At 44.7% G+C, this 22,485-nt stretch overlaps 4 protein-coding genes across 4 annotated transcripts; all 4 read left to right on the top strand.

The window, feature by feature from the left end:
- Positions 1-2,185, top strand: LOC125447029 (ferritin, heavy subunit-like). Its single transcript, XM_059640434.1, has 4 exons — positions 1-102; positions 821-967; positions 1,759-1,884; positions 2,039-2,185. The coding sequence occupies exons 1-4, from the start codon at positions 1-3 to the stop codon at positions 2,183-2,185; spliced, it is 522 nt and encodes a 173-aa protein (XP_059496417.1).
- Positions 2,186-6,462: 4,277 nt separating this feature from the next.
- LOC132206513 (ferritin, heavy subunit-like) lies at positions 6,463-11,205 on the top strand. The gene is made up of 3 exons (XM_059640704.1): positions 6,463-6,616; positions 7,506-7,735; positions 11,137-11,205. The coding sequence occupies exons 1-3, from the start codon at positions 6,463-6,465 to the stop codon at positions 11,203-11,205; spliced, it is 453 nt and encodes a 150-aa protein (XP_059496687.1).
- Positions 11,206-13,855: 2,650 nt separating this feature from the next.
- On the top strand, positions 13,856-15,990 carry LOC132206394 (ferritin, heavy subunit-like). Its single transcript, XM_059640489.1, has 4 exons — positions 13,856-13,957; positions 14,858-15,004; positions 15,474-15,599; positions 15,844-15,990. The coding sequence occupies exons 1-4, from the start codon at positions 13,856-13,858 to the stop codon at positions 15,988-15,990; spliced, it is 522 nt and encodes a 173-aa protein (XP_059496472.1).
- A 2,740-nt stretch (positions 15,991-18,730) lies between these two features.
- LOC132206461 (ferritin, middle subunit-like) lies at positions 18,731-20,964 on the top strand. The gene is made up of 4 exons (XM_059640643.1): positions 18,731-18,832; positions 19,644-19,790; positions 20,273-20,398; positions 20,818-20,964. Exons 1-4 carry the CDS (start codon positions 18,731-18,733, stop codon positions 20,962-20,964), a joined length of 522 nt encoding a protein of 173 aa, XP_059496626.1.
- Positions 20,965-22,485: the final 1,521 nt, after the last annotated feature.

Here is a 22,485-nt window from a genome sequence, read left to right as displayed (position 1 = left end):
ATGGCTTCCCAAGTGTGTCAGAACTACCACAAGGACTGTGAGGATGCTGTTAACAAGCAGATCAACCTGGAGCTCTATTCCTCCTATGTTTACCTCTCCATGGTGAGTGCTGTATCTTCTGGGTACTCTTTCAAAGTTATTAATAATTCACTATTCTGAGCAACAAGTTCTGGTGTTAGTGACCTGTAATTTAAGGGTTAATTCTAATCTCTGCCTCCCCTGCCAAGTAAATTGTGATACAAGTCTGTTGTCTAACTTGTCATTGTTGTGTTCTTTTAAACTGGCTAAATCTGAGGTGTCTGTGGGTTTGACAACTAGAATTATTCTAGTCCACATGAGCAATCTAATTCCTTACTTTAATGGTAAAACTGAATGTTGAGGCTGTATTGGGGTGAGGAACTAGCCGATCAATCTTGTTTTCACTGCCCCCAAAACTGACTAGATCTTTCTTACCTGAACTGACATTACTAATCCATGTGAGGAGTCAATGCTGGGCTGTTCAGATGGTTCTTCTGTACCCCTTCCCTGATGAGTGAGGGAAGCAAGTCTTTGTGGCATTAAGTGGAATGCTAAGGCAAAAATTACTGCTGTCTCTGGCCTCTTAACATCTACTATTTCCTAACATGATCCCCCAAACACAAGGATGGGGTTTGCATGTGGTCAAATGTGACTAGATTTCAAACTAGCTGAGGCCAATATATTTGACTGAAATTCCAAGTCTCTAACTTGAAGCCAGGTAGAGAATGAGTAACCAAGCCCTTGGCTTTTAGAATTTCTGGGTCTACTTTAATTGATTCCTGTCCAATCCTTCCCTCCACAGATCTCTCACTTTGACAGGGACGATGTTGCCCTGCGACACTTTGCTGAGTTCTTCAAGGAGCAGTCCCATGAGGAATGGGAACATGCTGCGAGACTGATGGCATTCCAGAATAAACGTGGAGGCCGAGTCCTCCTGCTGGACATCAAGGTTGGGCTTTTAACCCCCCTGTTTAATTTAAAAGGGGAAAGCTTGAGTGTTTACTTTGACAGAAGCCTGTGTGTTTTGGATAGCCTGTATCTTTGATTCTGCACCTGTTCAAGTGCATGGGCTGAAATGTTTTTGTTGGCTTTTTCTAATCCAATGGAGCTCGTGGAGTGATCAGAAGCAATTGATTGAGATGAGCACTCCTCTGTATGACCTGTACTTGACTTAAATTCATGGTTTTAAGAAACCTGCTTGGTTTCTTAACCAAGGTTTCCATCCACATGGATAGGGTGGTGTTTAGGAATTTAATTGAATTCTAAAATGCTCAAATGGCAAAGGAGTTTGAGGTTTCATTCAACTGTAGTGCCCAGTGATTTTTCACTATCATCCTGGTGGTCTTAAACGATTGACCATTGGAAACATCCAGGCTGGAGTCACTTAGGGCAAGGCAACATTTTGCTTTGCATTCCCTTATTTGCAGCTGGAACTGACTAGGCAGTAGGATAGTCTAGTACTTCACTGACTCCAACAATTCCCCATTTGTATGGGGGAGCGACTGACTTCAAATGCTGCATCAGGCACTTAAGCTCCAGCACTAACATCACACGTGCATTGATTCTGAATTTCTTTTATGTTTAAGATGTGGCAGGTTATGCCCCCCCCCCCCTCTCCAAAAGTGGAGGGTGGCAATCTGCAACATGTGGTTCAAGCCTTTTTTAACCTTGAAAGGCACAGCCTTTAGTTCTAGTACAGAAGCCCATAGCAGCTTCTGACTAACAAAACCCTTCTTCCAGAAGCCAGAGCAGGATGAGTGGGGCCATGGTCTGGAGGCAATGCAGAGAGCTCTGCAGATGGAGAAGGATGTGAACCAGAGTCTGCTGGATCTGCACAAACTCGCCTCTGGCCACAAGGACCCTCATGTGAGTACTTCACAATCTCTCTCCTTTTTTTTTGTCTGAAGGTGATCAAGCATTGGTCCTTGAGGTTAAATGTACCTATTCACATAGCACAGAGCATTTGAAGTACCAAGATGCTTTCTGTTTAGTGAGCTACTCATTTCTTTTCTTTCTCCAGCTGTGTGACTTCCTGGAGAGGCACTACTTGGATGAGCAAGTGAAGATGATCAAGAAGCTGGGAGATCACATCACCAACCTGAAGAGACTGGGAGCCCCTGCCAATGGCATGGGAGAGTACCTGTTTGACAGGCTCTCACTCAGCTGAATGGGGTTATAGAAGAAACTGGTCCATTTGTGACCTAATTCTGACAATCACTTTGCCTTTTTCTGTCTGCCATTCCAAATGGAAATACAAGTATTTGTGGAACTGGATTTTGGATCTTTGTTTTAAAACTACCTAAATTACCAACAGCTAACCAGGAAACTTGACTGAAAAAATCCACAATAGAAATTTCACTCACTTCTATATCTTCCTCTAAAGGTAGCATAAATTGTATGCACATATGGAACATACAAATTTGCCATATGAAAATGTACGTGAGGTGTTTGCTTTTTAGTGTTACATTAGCCTTCCAGGTGTGTACCACTTAGTGCTAGGACTTTCTTCTCTGGATGACACTAGACACTAGGTGCTTCCTCTACCCGTTTTCCAACAGCAGTAAGGGTCAGTAAACTCTTTAAGTTTGCAGACTGTAAGGGCTGTCCCACACCTTCCCAACTGCAGCTTGTGGATTTGTTTGGTTTTTAATTTTGGGCCCTGAGGTTTAGCAGATGAATGATTTCAAGGAATCAGAGTTGGAATCCAAGCTCTTCTGCCTTTCTTCTTCAACACCCCCACCCCCACCTGATTCCTCATTACTTCTTACTTCCTCCTACCCTTCCATACCTCCCAATAGCTTTATATGCACAGCAGCCAATCATTGTTTGGGTCACTTCTTTTCCTCTTGTTTGTCTGAAGTGAAGCTCTCAGCAGGGGAACAGGGTTCAGAAATTGCTGAGGAGGAGAGGTCCTGTTTGTGAACTTTTTTCAGCTCCAACATTCTGAACCTCTGCTTGAATAGAAGCCAAGCAACATATACAGCATCCATTTAGAAATGGCAGGTTAGGGGACTTGGGTGGGGAGTAGATTTCTTAAGTTTGCTTGAGGACTAGTTTCAAAATTGGAAATTAGTAGGTTCAATACATTATGAACACTGAGAGGCTACAACTTCTAGATGCATTGTCCTTTTGCATCAGCTTTTCACTCACTTTCCAAATGGGACAAGTGAAGGAGTAGATGCTCGTCACTTTGACGAGTTACTCATTACTAGAAACAGAAGTGCTGCTAATGGATGCTCTCTGGACGAGGGGGATGGTTTGTAGTGGAGTTCCACGGGTTAGGGGGAGGAACCAGGCTTTTGCAAAAGCAAACTAATGACTTAGACCTTGGTATAAAAGATGCAATTTCATACTTTGTACAGGATAAGAAACTTAGCGTGACGGCCATGGTGTAGAACCTCACAAGAGCACAGACATATTGGTGGAATGGGCACGCAAGTGGCAGATGAAGTTCAAAGCAGAAAAAATGGTGGGAAAAGCAGGTAGAGATAATACAAAATAAAAGGTGCATTTCTAAAGAGAGTGCAGGAGTGAGTGAACTGCATGGTGTAATTGCATTACATCGTGGAAGGACCACCTACAACACATTCCTCACCTTTCTGTCTCCATCGCAGGCAACCACCGACAAACCAATGTCCATTTCGAGCCCACCGACTTCCCCCAGCTACCTGGAATACACCTCCTTCAACCCACCTTCCTGCAAAAACTCCATCCCCTATTCCCAATTCCTTTGCCTCTGCTCCAAGGAGAGGCATTCCACTCCTGCACATCCCAAATGTCTTCGTTCTTCCAGGACTGCCACTTGCCAATTCCTCCTTGTTTTGAGCGAGAATGTCCTCAATCGTGTCTCCCGCATTTCCTGCAATTATTTCCTCACACACCACCCTCACAATAACTTCCCCAAGAGGATTCCCCCTCGTCCTCACATACCACCCCACTAACCTCTGGATACAAATCATCATCCTCCGACACTTCTACCATCTACAATCCAACTCCACTTCCAAAGACATTTTTCCATCCCCATCATTGTCTGCCTTCAGAGAGACCACTCTCTCCGCGACTCCCTTGTCCGCTCCACGCTCATCCATTCCACATTCCCGTCAAACCCCACCACACCCAGCACTTTCCGCTACAACGCAGGAAGTGCTACACCTGCCCCCCACACCTCCTCCCTCACCCCCATCCCAGGCCCCAAGATGACTTTCCACATCAAACAGATGTTCACCTGCACATCCGCCAATGTGGTATACTGCATCTGCTGTACACGGCATAGCTTCCTCTACATTGGGGAAACTCAGCAGAGGTTTGGGGACCACTTTGCAGCACACCTACGCTCAGTTTGCAGTAAACAACTGCACCTCCCAGTCGCGAACCATTTCAACTCCCCCTCCCGTTCCTGAGACAACATGTCCATCCTGGTCTTCCTGCAGTGCCATAATGATGCCACCCGTAGGTTGCAGGAACAGCAACTCATATTCCGCTTGGGAACTCTGCAGCCCAATGGTATCAATGTGAATTTCACCAGCTTCAAAATCTCCCCTTCCCCAACTGCATCCCAAAACCAGCCCAGCTCATCCCAGCCTCCCTAACCTGTTCTTCCTCTCACCTAGACCCTCCTCCCACCTCAAGCCACACCTCCATTTCCTACCTCTTAACCTCACCCGGCCCCTTTGACCTGTCCGTCCTCCCCGGACTGACCTATCCCCTCCCTACCTCCCCACCCATACTCTCCTCTCCACCTACCTTCTCCTCTATTCTTCTTCAGTCCGCCTACCCCTCTCCCTATTTATTTCAGAGTTCCCTCCCCATCCCCCTTTTCTGATGAACGGTCTAGGCCCAAAACGTCATCTTTTGTGCTCCTAAGATGCTGCTCGGCCTGCTGTGTTCATCCAGCTCAACGCTTTGTTATCTCAGATTCTCCAGCACCTGCAGTTCCCATTATCTCTGAGGACTGTTTAAGAGAATCGTTTACAAAGCTCACAGTGCCCTGAGCTTTATTAGTAGGGGCAAGTGTACAAGAGCAAGGTGATTATGCTGAACCTGCTTAAGTTTGACTCCAACAGGAATACTGTGTCTCGTTCTGCACATCACACCTGAAGGAAAGAGTGGACGTACTGGAGAGAGTGCAGAGGAGGCTTCCTGGAATGGCTCCAGGAATGAGGAATTTCAGGTGTGAGGATATATTGGATAGGCTGGGACTTGTCTCTCTGGAAAGCAAACGGCGCAAATACGGATCCAGAAAGAACAAACAGTGGCATGATGTTCCCATTTGTGAAAGGGTCAGGAGCAAGAAGGCACAGGTTTGAAATTGGCAAAAGAAGCTGAAGTGATCTGCGAAAATAAAAACCTTCCAACACAGCGCGTGGATAGGGTGTGAAATGTATAGTCCGAGAGTGTGTTGGAGGCAGGTTCAATTCACGCATTCAAAAGGGAATAGGACTGATATCTGAAAGGGAATAACATGGAGATTACAGGGACAGTGCAGGAGAATGGCAAGAGGTGAAACGCTCAGCGAGTTGGTGGTGGATACGATGGGCCGAATGGTCGCCATCAGCACCGCAATAACCGTGTGGCAGTGGGCAGATATGAAAGCCGAATTAAAAAGGCCAGAACGTGCTCACTTTCCCCCAAGCCGGCTGGACAACAAAACGTCATGCGTTGTATTACAACAGCATAGAAGTGGCATCAGAGCACATTTGGAGCGCTGTGCTGAGTTCTGACAGGGTTATTTGAGGAACCTTAGCACAGATTCACCAGCATTTTCTCAGCCCCAAGCTGGTTACATTATGAATACAGTTTACATCAACTAGCCTTGTCCTTGAAAGATTGTGGAAGACTCGAGAACGAACATTATCCAGGTACTTTGGATTCCTAATGGATCTAATCATGCCGTTAGAGAATGTACTGTTTCCTGTGGCGAAATAATCCTGGAAAAGGGGGAATAATCTTCAGATCAAAGCTATGGTAAGCAGTGATGATGCTTAATCTCAAACATAACATTATCACTCCCAACATTCTGCAAGCCCCTTGGACATTTCAAAACTGATTTGGTGAGCTGTGTTAGTTCAGAATATGACGCGATGCAGAACCCAGGCAAAGATATTCAAAGAAAAGACAGACTCGCACTGATCCAGTTGAATGGGGGAACAGGCTTGAGAGGCTAAGTGCTCTCATTATCACAGAATAATAATCTCAACCTGACTGTTGCCCAAATCTCTGATTGACTCTGGGTCTCAGCACATTGCCCCACACCCCCTCTCCTTGTTCATTGGTGCCTGGGTTCTTGCAGATTCCTGATTGACAATCTCTGACAACCAATCATTGTTAGTGATGACATTTCCTGGTTGGGTGAAGGATGTTTTCCAGGAGTATAAATACAAGAGCTTGTGGTAGGGAGACTTAGTTCTAGAGTTGTTCAAGTGATTGTGAGCAGCAATAGTGAAGATGCCCTCCCAAGTGTGGCAGAACCATCACAAGGCCTGTGAGGATGTTGTTAACAAGCAGATCACCCTGGTGCTTTCTTTCTCCCATGTTTACCTCTCCATGGTGACAGTGGTGTTCTCTGGATTTATTTCAGATTTCAAGCTGTGGCCTCAATGTATTGTGGGTGTAGCGTCTCTCTGCATCATTCAATTCATATTTTAGAATCTTCTGTGGCCTTTCCCTGACCTTGAGAAGTGAATAATCTTTTAATGGTTTGATCTTGATGTATGACCTGGGAAGTCTGTGGGTGTTTTTCTGTACAATGTAATTGGATTTATTCTATTGAATAGTGTTAATCAGTCTAGAGTTAATATGTCTGACTTCTAGAGCGTATGCGACCCTGGACCTCCATCCCAGAGGGAGGAACACTATCACAATCCTGAGTTCTATTTGCTCTCAATACTTCACTAATAAACTCTGCAAGTTCACTCCAGAGCTGAGAATCCTGTTCTGTGTTGGAAGGTTTCCTTGCTGAAGCTGAGCCATTTTCCCTACCCATATGGCCTTTTGGAATGATGAGGTTTTATTTTAATGCGTAATATTTTGTGTCAAGTATGAAATATTCAAGACCCAACTTGTAGGAAGATGATCCTTTCCCTTCCCTCCTGCTTCACAAGGCAAGAAACTACACCTCAATCTATTATGGTGTGGTTTTTGTTGTGATTTACAAGGGAGGCTTTCCCTTCCAGAACCTGCAGGCCTGACTGAAGAAGCATTTCAAGTAGAGAAGGATCTTTAACAACAAACCCCAATGGGTTTCCCTGTTTACAATCCTTTCACTTTTGACTGGGAAGATGTTGTCCTGTGTCACTTTGAGTTCTCATGGCACTGTTCCTCGAAGGAATGGGAACAGCTGAGAAACTGATGGCATTCCAGAATGTGGGTGCATGCTCCTCTAGTAGGACATGAAGATTGGGTTTAATGAAATGTCATTTTGTCCTGAAGAAGGCTGTTTTAAGCTCTGAATATTATAGCATTTTAATGCTTTGGATATAATCTCTTAGCTGTTGTACACTCTCCTAATGAGATGGAGGTCTTGTTGCTTTTTTCACTGGTTTCTTGCGTTTTAAGTGATGTGTCTTGTCTCTTACCATCCACCCCCACGCTGCCGCTTCAGAAGCCTGACCATGGCAATGGCCTGGAGGCAAGGCAGGGAGCTCTGCAGAAGGAGAAGGATGTGAACCAGAGTCTGCTGGATCTGCACAATCTCTCCTCTGGCCACACAGACCCTCATGTGAGTTCCTCACTTTCTCTCCAAGAAGCTTCCTTGCCTTTCACTGCTAAATTCAGCATGTCGGGCTGATGGCCTTTAGAGCAACAAACTACCAGGATGATTTTCAAATTACAGGAAAGATGAATGTTTCCAACCTGAAAGTGATCTGTTTGTCTACTCCTGGGGGGAGGGGGAATACAAATGTCTCATAACTGCCTCCTGCAGACTGTCAAATCTACAACAGTCCAAATGAATCACCAGAGTGCCCCTCTCCCTCAACATGGTATTGATTTGTTAGATCTGAATTGAGGGTCACTTCCAAATGTCTTCAATGGACTCAACTAACTTGTCTGTTCTTCCAGCTGTGACTTCCTGGAGAGGCACTACTTGGATGAGCAAGTGAAGATGATCAAGAAGCTGGGAGATCACATCACCAACCTGAAGAGACTGGGAGCCCCTCAGAAGGGCAAAGGAGAGTATCTGTTTGACAGGCTCACCCTGAGCTGAATGGGGATTCAACAACTCCATTTGTTGTACACTGGTGTTCGAGTGCATGACTTTTTTTTGCACACTCTGCACAAAATGAAAACATTGCCCATGTATCTGACTACACTTATTTGGCTGCTTTTTACCTGATTATTAAATCGCTTTGGCTTTTTGCTCTCTGCGTTGAATCAATGCTTGCTCTGGCAATTTTTGTTCAGTTTCTGAGTCCTGAGTCATAAGAATTTTTTAAATGAGTAACTGTTGTGGAAATCAAACTGTTAAGCTTTTGGCTTTTAAGCAGTGCTCACGGTGACAGTTCTGTAAGAGCAGGCTCCAGTCAATAGCTTCGCCAAAATTGCTCCATTCTAACTGTTAGTCACTTAACTGGTGCCCTGTCCCTAGCAATGCTCCAACTTTCCTAAAAGCTGGGATCAAACACAATACAAACGGCTAGAGTCAGTGGGGCAGGTGCAACTCTGCATTTGTTCATCCACCGGTTAATGTTTGAGTCTGATGACTCCTCAACTGAAGTCTACCCACAGGTGCTGCCGGACCTCAGTTTTGCTAGTAACCTTCACTTAACTTGATTAGCAGAATCCAAGCATTAAAAAAATACTTTTTTAATAAAAAAGGAACAGCAATAGCATCTGGCATGTGCATTACATGTTTTTCCATGCTTCTTTGAACAAGCAATACACCACTGTTCTAGTTTCCCAAGCTAAGGAATTGGATTTTCTAACAACTCTCCACTGTAGGAGACTGAGTGAGGAATCTGCTCTCTCCTGTAACAGTGTCTCCTATCCTCAATGCCCACCTTGTAGCTTGTGGGACAAATGTGGCATAGTTCCTGTTCTTGCTCCAGCAATCAACTGCTGAGGACAGCGGGTGCAATTAAAGCTACATTTGCAGACATGGAGATCCTGTAGACTCTGGTTCACCTTCTTCTCTCTCTGCAGAGTTCCCTGCATTGCATCCAGGCTTTGGGCAGGGGGTGGAGGCAGGGAGAGAGGAGATCGAAAGGAGGGGGAAAGAGTGGAAGAGAGAAGAGACATTTCGCTTAATTTGCTGAAAGGCCAACACTCAGCAGTTCTAAACTTTTCTCACCCTTTCAGGGAAGGTTTGCAGTTGGCCGACAGCTGACTCACCACCCACACAGCAATGTCGCTGGCTATTTACTGTCAATCTATGAGTAAGGAAGAGGTAGGGGATAGTGCCAGTCTGGCAGCACAAGAGGGACTGTTCCACATATCTGACAGAAGCAGGCATAGCTTAGGCTTGTAAGGGCACCCATGGCCCCTCTCACTATGGGGACCCCAGTACCGCTACACCTGTATCCTTGCCACTCCCTCATCCACTCTGAACTCCCCATTAACCCCAGCCCTGTTCCCTTCAACTGTCGGAAAAGCTACACCTTAGCACCACCTCCCGCAACCCCCACCCCCGCCGTGTCTCCATTCAAAATAAAAAAACAAACAAACCTTCAACATCAGACGGGGATAACCTGCACATGTTTGAAGTTGGTCTATTGTATCGGCTGCACCCGATGTGGCCGCCGCTAGATGAGGGAAACAGTTTCTCTAGAGCATCTGCGCTCAATGTGCAACGAAAAACAACATTTTCCAATCACAAAACGTTTTACCATCCCCCCCCCCCCGCCTCCCACTCCATGGCTGACCTGTCCATCTTGGGCATCCTCCAGTATCACGCCAATGTCATCCTCAAACTGGAGGAGTAGCACCTCATTCTGCCTTGGGAGCTTACAGCCCAAGACACTAAATGTGAACCTTATTAACTTCAAAATCTCCTCATCCCATGACCAATCCCCACCTCCTTGACCTGTTCATGTTCATCTTCTCTCCCACCTCACTGACCACTCCCTACCTGTACTTACCCATCACCATCCCACCTACCTTCCCAGTCCCACCCTTCCTCTTTATTTCAGAGCTTCCCCTCCCCCACCCCCTCGCGATTTCTGAAGGGTCTCAACCCGAAACAACAGCTTTCCTGCTCCTCTGATGCTGCCTGGGCTGCTGTGTTCCTCCAGCTCCACACTTTGTTGCCTCTACCAGCACCCTTTGCCTTCCACCTTTGAGCCATTTCTGTATCCAAATGGATAATTCTCCATGGATTCCATGTGATCTCACTTTGCTAAACAGCTTACTATGAGCAACATTGTCAAACGCTTCATTGCAGTCCATGGAGATCACGCCCACCACTCTGCCCTCATCATTGCTCTTCATCACTTCTTCAAAATACGCAATGAAGCTCATGAGGCAAAACTCAATCTACAGTCATACCATCTGAATCCTGGAATTCTGTCCAAAATGGCATTATGGATCTCCCCTCACAAAATGGACAACAGCAATTCAAGAAGACAATAATAATTAGGGAAGTGCAATAAATGCTGGGCCAGCCAACAACACCTTCATCCCATGAGGTAATAAAAGAAAAAGCAAGATGAGATTACTTTCCCCAAGGAGAGAAACTGGGGCCTTAACTTTTCCTTGGATTATAAATGTTCGAGATGAAGAAATGGACAGCCACAATTCAAATATTTGCTGATGGCATTACATCAAGTGGCACTTGAACATGACAGTAGAATGTTTCAAACTTCCATGGAGTTGGGAAGACTGGCTGATACAGTTCAATAAGGGGAAGTGTGAAGTTATCCACTTCTGACCAAGAAAGATGAGTCAGAGTGTTTTAGAAATGGGGACATCTTCTGCTGGGTTGTCAAAGCTAATGATCAAAATGAAACTGAGACAAGTGGACAGAAATGTTTTGAAACTAGAGACGAGATATAAAAACACTGAACAAAGAAATTAATTCAATGTCAGTCCTGATCTCAAAAGGGATTTGAACACCTCTGGGTGGAGGTTCTTTATGAAATTGTCAAGTTCTGGTTCAACCACCTCTGGAGATCTCATTTTTGGCAGATTGGGCCTAAAGATGGTGCAGCAGAGAATTTCCAGAATCAACTCAGAGATAAAGAGCTGGTTAAATGATGATGGCAGCTTGCCTGAGTCCCTCAGTATGGAAGGTTAAGAGACGGCGGTAATTGGAAGTTTTAAGAGCATTAGTGGATTTGACAGGGTAGATTGAGAGGAATTGTTTCTTCTCAATGGGTCTTCTAGGACTGAGCGTATGGAATGGAAATAGAATCTTCAAATTAGAGCTAAACTGTCCAGGATAATGTCAGAAACAGCCTCTTCACAGAAGGGACAGACAGTAGACAATAGACAATAGGTGCTGGAGTAGGCCATTCGGCCCTTCGAGCCAGCACCACCATTCATTACGATCATGGCTGATCATCCACAATCAGTATCCTGTTCCAGCCTTATCCCCATATCCCTTGATCCCACTACCTTTAAGAGCTCTATCCATCTCTTTCTTGAAAGTATCCAGAGAGTTGGCCTCCACTGCCTCCTGGGGAAGAGCATTCCATATATCCACCACTCTCTGGGTGAAGACATTTTTCCTCAACTCTGTTCTAAATGGCCTACCCCTTATGTTTAAACTGTGTCCTCTGGTTCTGGACTCACCCATCAGCGGAAACATGCTTCCTGCCTCCAGAGTGTCCAATCCCTTAGGAATCTTATCTGCCTCAATCAGATCCCCTCTCAGCCTTCTAAACTCAAGTGTATACAAGCCCAGTCGCTCCAATCTTTTAACATATGATAGTCCGGCCATTCTGGGAATTGCCCTTGTGAACCTACGCTGCACTCCCTCAATAGCAAGAACATCCTTCCTCAAATTTGGAGACCAAAACTGCACACAATACTCCAGGTGCGGTCTCACCAGGGCCCTGTACAGCTGCAAAAAGACCTCTTTGCTCCTATACTCAATTCCTCTTGTTATGAAGGCAAGCATGCCATTAGCTTTCTTCATTGCCTGCTGTACCTGCATGCTTACTTTCATTGACTGATGTACAAGAACACCTAGATCTCGTTGTACTTGCCCTTTACCTAACTTTACCTAACCACACATTTATCCACATTAAACTGCATCTGCCATGCATCCGTCCACTCACCTCGTCTGTTCAAGTCACCCGGTATTCTCATAACATCCTCCTCACATTTCACACTGCCACCCAACTTTGTGTCATCAGCAAATTTGCTAATACTACTTTCAATGCCTTCGTCTATATCATTAATATATATCGTAAACAGCTGTGGTCCCAGCACCGAACCTTGTGGTACCCCACTGGTCACTGCCTGCCATTCCGAAGGGGACACGTTTATCACTACTCTTTGCATCATATAGTGGACACACAAACACAGGCGGGGCGGGGGGGCGGGGGGAGGTCAGTTGAAGACTTCAAAATTAGGATCATTTGATTTTTATTGGGTAAGATTTGATGTTGGCAATCACTTTATAATTTCAACACAAAAAAATGCAAGAAATGCATTTTGGTCGAAGAAACATGGAGACATGAAGAGATAATACAGGTTCAATGGAACAACATCAAGGTGAGTGCAGGAGCAGAGAGCCCTCAGGATTTAAAACTACAATTCCCTGAAGGTGGCCAGGCAAGATGAAACAGTCATGAAGAAGGCTTATAGGAACCTTGTGTTTTTAAGGAGAGCCCGAGAGTATAAAAGCAAAGAAGTAACGCTACACCACTACACACCATTGGTCAGACCGCATTAGAGTATTGTGTTCAATTCTGGGCACTGTTTCTAAGGGAGGGCATTAAAGCCCTGGGCATGGTGCAAAGGAGATTTGCTGGAATGATACCAGGAAAGATTTTAAAAATTGGCCTTATCTCCTTGGAGCAGAGAAGATTAAAAGATGACCTGATTGAAATGTTCAAAATTATGAACCATTTTGATACAGCCTTTCCAGCCTGCTCTGGCATCCCATATGATGATGGGTAATCCCTTAACTCAGTACCATCTTCACACTCTCTCTCCATACCCTTTGATCCCCATAGCCCTATCAGCTACATCTAACTCTTCAAAACCTTCAGTCTTTTGGCCTCAACTGTTTCCTTCCCACAGAATACAACAGACTCCCCACTGTCTGGCTGAAGGCATTTCTCCTCATCTCAATCCCAAACAGACTACTCTATATCCTTAGACAGTGACCCTTGGTTCTGGGCGCATTGGTCATCAGAAACATCCTTCCTGTCTTTGTCCTGTTTGTTTCTGTTACAAATTTCTAGGAACTACCACCAATCTCCGACCTTTCTCCCTTATATCCCAGCAGAACATGCTCAGAAACTGATTCTCCTTCATTGAGCACCTCCTGCAGTTGGTCACAACAAGCTTAGTTTAAAAAGAAAAGCTTTCCAAATCCAAATCTAGTTTTTTGTTCAAACTAACCATGACCCGATAGAGAGTTCCAGCAGATTGGAGATTCTAAATGACCGACTGCTGATCCAATCACAGAATAACCATCCAGACTTGACAACAATCTGCACCTCTGATCAGCTCTGCCGAATCCACCCACACCCTCTCTCTAATTGGTGGGAGGGCAGAGGCGGGGCGAAATTCATGGGAGATTCCTAATTGGCTTTCAGGGAATGTCAGTCATCATTGGTGATGTCATTCCCTCGTTGAGCGTAGAATGTCCCAGGAGTATAAATACCAGAGATTGTGGTCCAAAGGCTTAGTGCTAGAGTTGTCCTTGTGACTGTGAGCAGGAATAGTGAAGATGTCCTCCCAAGTGTGTCAGAACTACCACAAGGACTGTGAGGATGCTGTTAACAAGCAGATCAACCTGGAGCTCTATTCCTCCTATGTTTACCTCTCCATGGTGAGGCTTGATTGCTTCAAGACTTAAGGCTGTGATTATAATTGTACTGAGGCTTTGGTGTTTTCTGGTTCAATGAACTACCTGCAGAATGTATCTGGAGTCTCCTGCTTCCCTGACTGAATCTAGCTAACACACTTAATACTGAACACTTAAATGTAGGTGTTTCTTAAATTGATTCTCCCTGTTGAGTGCCCTCCCCTCATTGTCCTTCTGGACAGTTTATGGTCTTAGCTACAGAGGGGTAAGCTGGCTTTGCTGCTAACTTTAACTTTATTTTGTTGGCTGAAGAATGTACAAAAATCACTCTCCTTGTGGAAACTTTCTCCTATCTACTTCTGCATTGTAAGAACTAGCCCAATTAATCAGGTGATCACTCTCTCTCTTTGAGGAGCAAAAGACTATTAGCTCTTGAATGTGAGGTTTGCTAAGTGTTGCAATTAGATTTTCTTAATCTGCATGCCAAGTGTGACATTCTACTTGGGCATCCATGCAGAAGAGACTCAAAATTGGAATTGTTCAGTTGGGTGATGTAGGTAATGAGGTAGCTGACTGACTTCTGGCTCTGTTAGTCAGCAAGGCAACATCCTGCCTCAGTTGGTCAAATCTTGACCAGCTCCCAGTGCTGAGCAATAGGGATGCCTGGCTGTGACTAACTGACTTCATAGGGCACTGTCAGGCCAGTGGTTGCAGTTGGCTTTACTTCCCTTATGGAAAGGGAAACCTAATGCCTGCTATCTGGGCCATAATCCATGGGGATGATTTTCTGCTTTTGTCCTGCAAACATTCCTCTATTTCTCCTACCTAACTTAGATGATTCATGATGGTGACTGGGTTACTTTCTGATTTTGAAGGTCTCTTGGGTGACTGAGAAACATTTCCACTTTGCTTTTCTTTCCACAGTTCTCGTACTTTGACCAGGATGATGTTGCTCTGCATCACTTTGCTGAGTTCTTCAAGGAGCAGTCCCATGAGGAGCGGGAACATGCTGAGAAACTGATGGCATTCCAGAATAAACGTGGAGGCCGAGTCCTCATGCAGGACATCAAGGTTGGATTCTATTTCTTGTGAAGTAAATGACATTTTCTGCAGCTTCCTAATTGTACAATGACCTTGCTGTTCTCAACTCTCCAGTATATGTTGAGATGAGTGAAGTGTCTTGATAGAAAATCTCAGCTTGGAGTGAGTTGGTTTTGTGAATCCCCTTCCCTCTCAAGATCATCAAATCTGAATGCTCAGAATGAAAGGGCTTTCAAACTGAAATGTCAGTTTGAATTATGATACGCTGTTGTAGAGCCATCTGAATAAAATGACTTCATACTACAATTCAAGGTCTGATCCTTCAGTCTACAATGATGGATCAAATGTCTGATAATGGTCTCCATGATCTTCTGTGAATTGTGAATTATTTTTAATCCTTGGTTTGGATATGGCACAGATTACCACATGTCTTCATTTTCTTGCCTTTGTACGTGTCTTGGACCTTCTAACCTCACTAATGACTGTCTTCTCCCTCCAGAAGCCAGAGCAGGATGAGTGGGGCAGTGGCCTGGAGGCAATGCAGAGAGCTCTGCAGATGGAGAAGGATGTGAACCAGAGTCTGCTGGATCTGCACAAACTCGCCTCTGGCCACATGGACCCTCATGTGAGTTTTTCAGGCTGAAGCACTTCTGTTTTGGGTTAAATTGGAAGGATTATCTGAGCCGAATCGAATGGTGTCCACTTTGAATAGCCCTGTTCATGTCTCCATTCCATGGTGCCATAAAGTGTATCTCTGATGCTGTTGTACACTTCCTGTGATTTAGTGAAGTTGCATCTGTCTCCTCTGGACTAGAGGATGGCTGAGCTTTGAAATGCGAAGGAAAATGCTCAACATTTTTTTCTTCCAGCTGTGTGACTTCCTGGAGAGGCACTACTTGGATGAGCAAGTGAAGATGATCAAGAAGCTGGGAGATCACATCACCAACCTGAAGAGACTGGGAGCCCCTGCCAATGGCATGGGAGAGTACCTGTTTGACAGGCTCACACTCAGCTGAGTGGCAGTTTGGAATTGCTTCACTATTGTACATGAAAGCAGAATTATTTGTATCGGTTTCTCTATTGCTGCATGTGGAAATAAAATATTCACTCAACTACGTTCTCCTGTGTAACTAATTCCTAGACTGATCATCAAACATTTACCTTCCCCCCACCCCTCCCCCGTGATGTGGCTACAGTGAAGTACAAGGCAGGGGTCTGAATGTAGGCCATCAGCTTCCTTGACTCCTGTCTACCATTTAATACAATCCTGCAGGTTTTCCTTCCACACCACTAGTGCATCTGCCTTTTTCTCAGCTCCTGAAAACCTGACTGCACATCTGTCTCTTCCTTTAATTGGTTCAGCTTTCTTTTCATTCAGGGGCCACTGCATTCCAGCCTAACGAATGCCAGTGCATGACCCTGCGCAGGAGGTTAAACCTCTCCTTTGCCATAAACTGGCTAGGGTATCCCTTAACTTGAGCCACAAGGCTCTAACTGGACAATCTGCTTGCATGTCTTGCTCAACAATCAGAGCTACGCACATCCTTCTGAAACCTTAGCAAGTAAGAGATTAAATGAGGGAGATGAAAGAGTGCCTTTGTTTCATTTTAAAAAATTCCAGCTTACTCTCAGGAGAGTTTGGATTACATTATTCTTAGGGGCACAGTGTGCGATACTCTTGCCGCTGTATCAGCCTCCACACTCTGATCCCTTTGGTCATAAAAGCAAAGGGAAATGCTTAATATCTCAATCGGAGCTTTGCTCAATTCATGCCTGAGGGGACCCAGGTTTCTCTTGTGCTGGGTTTCTCTTGTAGAATACAAGCTGCTTCCTTTTACTGGCCTAACTCCATATCCTCACTCTATCGGTCAAGGACATGAGTCGATAAGGTGGGCTTTCTCCGACAACAGCTTTGTGGTCATCGTTAGACTAGTTCCAAAGTAGCTGAAATGAATGCAAAGTTGCAGTATAATTCATAGGTGACTTTCTGCATTCACCATTTAATGATAATGTCATTAGCTTGTGACTACAGTCTTTGTTCGGATCTGTCGGGCATTTCCAAGCGTTGCAAGTGGGACTGAAGATTTGTGGATGTTGACAACCTGGAGACAAAACAGGTTATAGGAGAAACTCAGCTAGTCCACTAGCATCCATAGAGAGAGAGAGAGACACCGAGTAAGCATTTCAAGTACGGTGACGCTTCAGAACACAGTTGAATGTTTCCTCTGCTCTTGATCCCCATCTGTCTCTGTCAGCTGCAATGTTAAGTAGTAACAGATCAGGAAGGACCTTGTTACCGCATTCAGGGTCTGGGACAAATCTGCTTCAGGCTCACTCTGCAAGGGCGTGGGGGACAGTGTGTAAGTCAGGTGTTTACATATAAAATTGGCATCAACCCACCAGGATTGCCAAAAGTTCTAATCATTTCGCAGACACTAACTGTGAAACATCTTTGGCCAGGGCGACATCTGATTCCTTGCTGCTGGCAACTTTACTCGTCAAGCCCTAAGCTTCATTAATCTCTAGTCAATGCAGAAATGCATGTGTTACTTAGTCAAAATACTTATCATCCCAAACAGCAAACTGATACACACTGACTGTGGACTCTCCGAAACAGGTCGGTATCGGACTGTCGATCGGCAATTTGTGTGTAACCTGGTGTCATGGATGGGCTATTACATTTCTTCACCAAGACAGTGGGAGAGCCTGTGGAATCTGCAACCACGGTACACAGTTGAGACCAAAGCATTGATTTCAAATTGTTGGATCTAGTGCTTGGGGCTAAAGGGATCGAACGATATGGAGGGAAAGCAGGAACACACTGTTGGGTTTGCTGGGATCAGCCATGATCATATAGAATGGTGGAGCAGGCTCAAACGGCTGAATGGCCTCCGCCTGCCCTTGTGTTCTAGGTTTCGATGTTTCTGTCTCTTCCCCACAGGGTCCTCTGACGTCCATATATTTCCATGTGACATTGACAAAAGAATAGAGATCTCTCTCACGCTTCCTGATGGCATTCTATTAGTTGGCACGATAGTACCATAAACAGGCAGAATATTATCAACAACATCAATAACATGTGAGGAAAAGCAAACTTGCACCAAGATAAATGAGAGTTTTTTCAAAGCAACAGAGCTAGGAACTGAAGAAAAGCACAGAGTTAGGAAACCATGTGTAGAAATGACTTAAAAACTCACAGTCTGCAGCAAAATTGAACTGAAAAGGCTCACAGCAGTTTAGTCATCATCTCGATGGAGGGAGAAGACTAGAATGTACAGGCTATGTCAATATTGTATGCAGTACAGAATATACTATATGTGGAGTATATTACTCTGATTTTGGCCCTGGAGTGAGTTTTGTTTCAGTCATTTCATAGAATATGGCTGTTGCTAATGATGCCAACCACTGATATCCATTCATAATTGCTGTTAGGCCGAGTGGCCTGACCCCATTCCAGAAGCAAGATAAAAGTCAACACATTGCTTTTGGCCCCCAGTCACCTTCAGGCTTCCTTCAGCTCCTGGGACCAATCACAGATTTGCTGCCATTTCAAAACTGATTGGCTCTGAGTATCTCACTCCACCCCATTCCCCTCATTGGTGCCTGGATGCATGCCAATTCCTCATTGGCTGTCATCATTGGTGGTGTCATTCCCTGGTTGATTGCAGGATGACCCAGGAGTCTTAAGAAAAGAGTTCGTAGGAAAGGAGTTCAGTTCTGGAGGTGTTGAGGTGATAGTGAGCAGGAGTAGTGAAGATGGCTTCCCAAGTGTGTCAGAACTATCACAAGGACTGTGAGGATGCTGTTAACAAGCAGATCAACCTGGAGCTCTATTCCTCTTATGTTTACCTCTCCATGGTGAGGCTTGATTGTCTGCATTGTAAAATGAGACAATGCATTTAAATGTAAATCTGATAAGACCTAGAAGTTCTCCTCTTTAATAAGCAGAGTGTTGAAATCTAAATTACTCCTTCTGAGAGTGGTTCTCTTTGGCTGGGTATCATAATCATTAGCATCTGCATAATGTAGATATAGGTCACTTGTCCAATTGAGTCCATCTCAAGAGCACTCCCACCTACTGTCCCCTTGTGACCCTGCACTTCCCATGGCTAACCCACCTGCCCTGGCCACTATGGGCAATTTAGCACAGCTGGTCAACATCATCTGCCCATATATGGGCAGTGAAAGGAAACCCACATCTTTGGAGAGAATGTGTGAACTTCACATGCACAGTTTTAATCAAACCCTGGTCCCTGGCACTGTGTGGCAGTAGTGCTAACTGCTGAGCCTTACTGCACAATTGGTTAGCATCCTCCTCTGTCTTTTATGTTCTGAAGTGTATGGTGTCAGGAAAAGTCTAATGTTCATGTCCATGTTTAATACTGGATGTTTCCATGAAGCAATTACAGTATTAGATTAGATTATAGTCTCTAATTATTGGGTTCCTTTTGGGGAGGAGCTAGTGTTGCTGACTTGAGTAGGGTGGTGGGGGAAGGAGGAGAGGAATGTTTGTCTGGAGATGATGTGTAACATCAATGCTGTGATCAATTGTCACCTGTTTATTTTTTAAGTGACTTGTGATACAGTCAGTTGTTAAATAGCTTACTATTTTACTCTTTTAGCTGGTGATGAAATTTTAGTCTTGCCTTCTGTTCCCTTCTGCTTACAGTTCTCTTACTTTGACCGGGATGATGTTGCCCTCCGTCACTTTGCAGAGTTCTTCAAGGAGCAGTCCCATGAGGAACAGGAACATGCTGAGAAACTGATGGCATTCCAGAATAAACGTGGTGGCCGTGTTCTCCTGCAGGACATCAAGGTTGGGGTCTATCTCTTGTAGTAAATGCAAATTGTGTTGTTTCTTGCTTGTGCAATGGCCTTGGTGTTCCAGACTCCCCTGTACATCTTGTGTTGAGATGAGTGAGGTGTCTTGATAGAAAGTCTCTGCTTGATGTGAGTTGGTTTTGCTAATTCTTTCCTTTTCTGAAAGATCAACAAATCAGAATGAAAGGGTTTTAGCACTGAACTTGCCCCAATGACAGTTTAGACTGATACATTACTGTAGACTAGCCTGAATACAGGTAACTTCATCCCAATGTTTCAGTCTTTTGCCCTGATCTGTCAGCAGTTCTTAATGATGGATCAAATGTCTGATAATGGTCTCCATGACCTTCTGTGAATTGTGAATTGTTATTAATCCTTGGTTTGGATATGGCACAGATTACCACATGTCTTCATTTTCTTGCCTTTGTACGAGTCTTGGACCTTCTAACCTCACTAATGACTGTCTTCTCCCTCCAGAAGCCAGAGCAGGATGAGTGGGGCAATGGTCTGGAGGCAATGCAGAGAGCTCTGCGGATGGAGAAGGATGTGAACCAGAGTCTGCTGGATCTGCACAAACTCGCCTCTAGCCACACGGACCCTCATGTGAGTTCCTGATGGGATGCATGTCTCGAGGGAGCTCAAGGTGACATGGGAATCTGCTATTCCTGTTCTACAAGCATAGGCTTGCTATTGTCCCAGTGTTTGAGAGCAGCAGCCATCCTGAACATAGATGTCAGTCACTGATATGTGCTTTGCTGACTTGGTGAGAGGCGTAAGTGTTTAGAACTTCCACCCAATTCTGTGAAATGGCAGTTTGATCCCTGGTGGGTAAACTCAGGTTTCTGTCACCATTTCTGCATTTGCAAAGTTGCAGATAAAGCTATTCCAGTCTGTTCATTGTTTCTGGAGAGCAAGCTGCTCTCAAATACCAGCACTTGTTCACACTTATATCACTGCAAAAGCGCAATGGTGTGATTGTTGATGTGTCTGCTCTAACATTACATTCTGGCTCCTTGTTCCAGCTGTGTGACTTCCTGGAGAGGCACTACCTGGATGAGCAAGTGAAGATGATCAAGAAGCTGGGAGATCACATCACCAACCTGAAGAGACTGGGAGCCCCTGACAATGGCATGGGAGAGTACCTGTTTGACAGGCTCTCACTGAGCTGAGTGGGGTTATAGAAGAAATTGGTCCATTTGTGACTTAATTCTGATGCCCACTTTACCTTTTTCTGTCTGCCATTCCAAATGGAAATACAAGTCTTTGTGGAACTGGATTTTGGATCTTTGTTTTTTAAACAACCTAAATTACCAACAGCTAACCAGGTAACTTGACTGAAAAAATCCACAATAGAAATTTCACACACTTCTATATCTTCCTCTAAAGGTAGCATAAATTTCATGCACATATGGAACGTATGTTTTATTCATGGCAAATTTGTAAATGAGGCGTTTCCCCTTTCCTTTTAGCGTTACATTAGCCTTCCAGGTGTGTACCGCTTAGTGACATGACTTTATTCTCCGGACGACATTAGACACTAGGTGCTTCCTCTGTCCTCCTCTGCCCTTCTTCCAACAGCAGCAAGGGTCAAGTGAACTCTTTCGAAGTTTGCCGACTGCAAAGGCTGCCCCTATCTGCAGCTTGTGGACTTGTTTTGTTTCTTTTGGGGACTGAGGGTTAGCAGATGAATGATTTAAAGGAAGCAGAGTTGGATTCAAAGCATTTTTTTTGTCTTCCTTCTTTCTTCTTCAACACCACCCCCCTCTTTCCCCCTGATTTCTCATTACTACTTATTCCCTCCTACCCTTCCATACCTCCCAATAGCTTCATGTTCACAGCAGCCAATCATTGGTTGGGTCACTTCTTTTCCTCTTGTTTGTCTGAAGTGAAGCTCTCAGCAGGGGAATAGGGTACAGAAATTGCTGAGGAGGAGAGGTCTTATTTGCAAACTCTTTCAGCTCCAACATTGTTAAGCTCTCCTTCAATAGAAGGCAAGCAACATATACAGCATGTATGTGGAAATGGCAGGTTAGGGGACTTGGGTGGGGAGTGGATCTTTTAAATCTGTGTGAGAAATTGTTTTGAAATTGGAAATTAGTAGCTGCAATAAATTATGAACACTGAGAGGCAACAACTTCTCGATGCATTGTCCCTTTGCATCAGCTTTTCATTCAGTTTCCAAATGGGATAAGTGATGGAGTAGACGCCTGGCATTTCCATGAGTGATGCTGGGGTGTGGAAGATAGGAAGTAATGGAGATGAGTTGAAAATTGCGTAATAGATACATGGATGAATATGAATCTTTTTTGAGATCCATGCCAGATCTCCTCAAAAGGAAAATCACTTTCAACTATCTAGCACAAGTATTTTGAGGAGATAGGCGAGAGGGCTGTTGTTCGTGTGGTCTACGTGGGCTTCCGAAAGACATATAATACAGTGCCACACAATGTTCAAGCCCCTGTAATGAACGGCAGCGCAGTGACAGGGATATGGAGTTGGCTGCATTACTGGAAACATAAGTGATGCCAATGGATGCTCTTTGGACGAGGGGGTGGTTTGTAGTGGAGTTCCATGGGTTATGGGGAGGAGCCAGGCTTTTCTAAACTTAGCTAATGACATATAGCCTGGTATAAGGGATGCAATTTCAGAGTTTGTACATGATGAGAAACTTAGAGTGAGGACCATGGTGT

The sequence above is a fragment of the Stegostoma tigrinum genome, chromosome 38 (assembly GCF_030684315.1).
Source record: "Stegostoma tigrinum isolate sSteTig4 chromosome 38, sSteTig4.hap1, whole genome shotgun sequence".
NCBI classification, from domain to species: domain Eukaryota; kingdom Metazoa; phylum Chordata; class Chondrichthyes; order Orectolobiformes; family Stegostomatidae; genus Stegostoma; species Stegostoma tigrinum.
The sequence above is the reverse complement of the archived record's forward strand: the minus strand, read 5'-3'. Positions and strand labels throughout refer to the sequence as shown.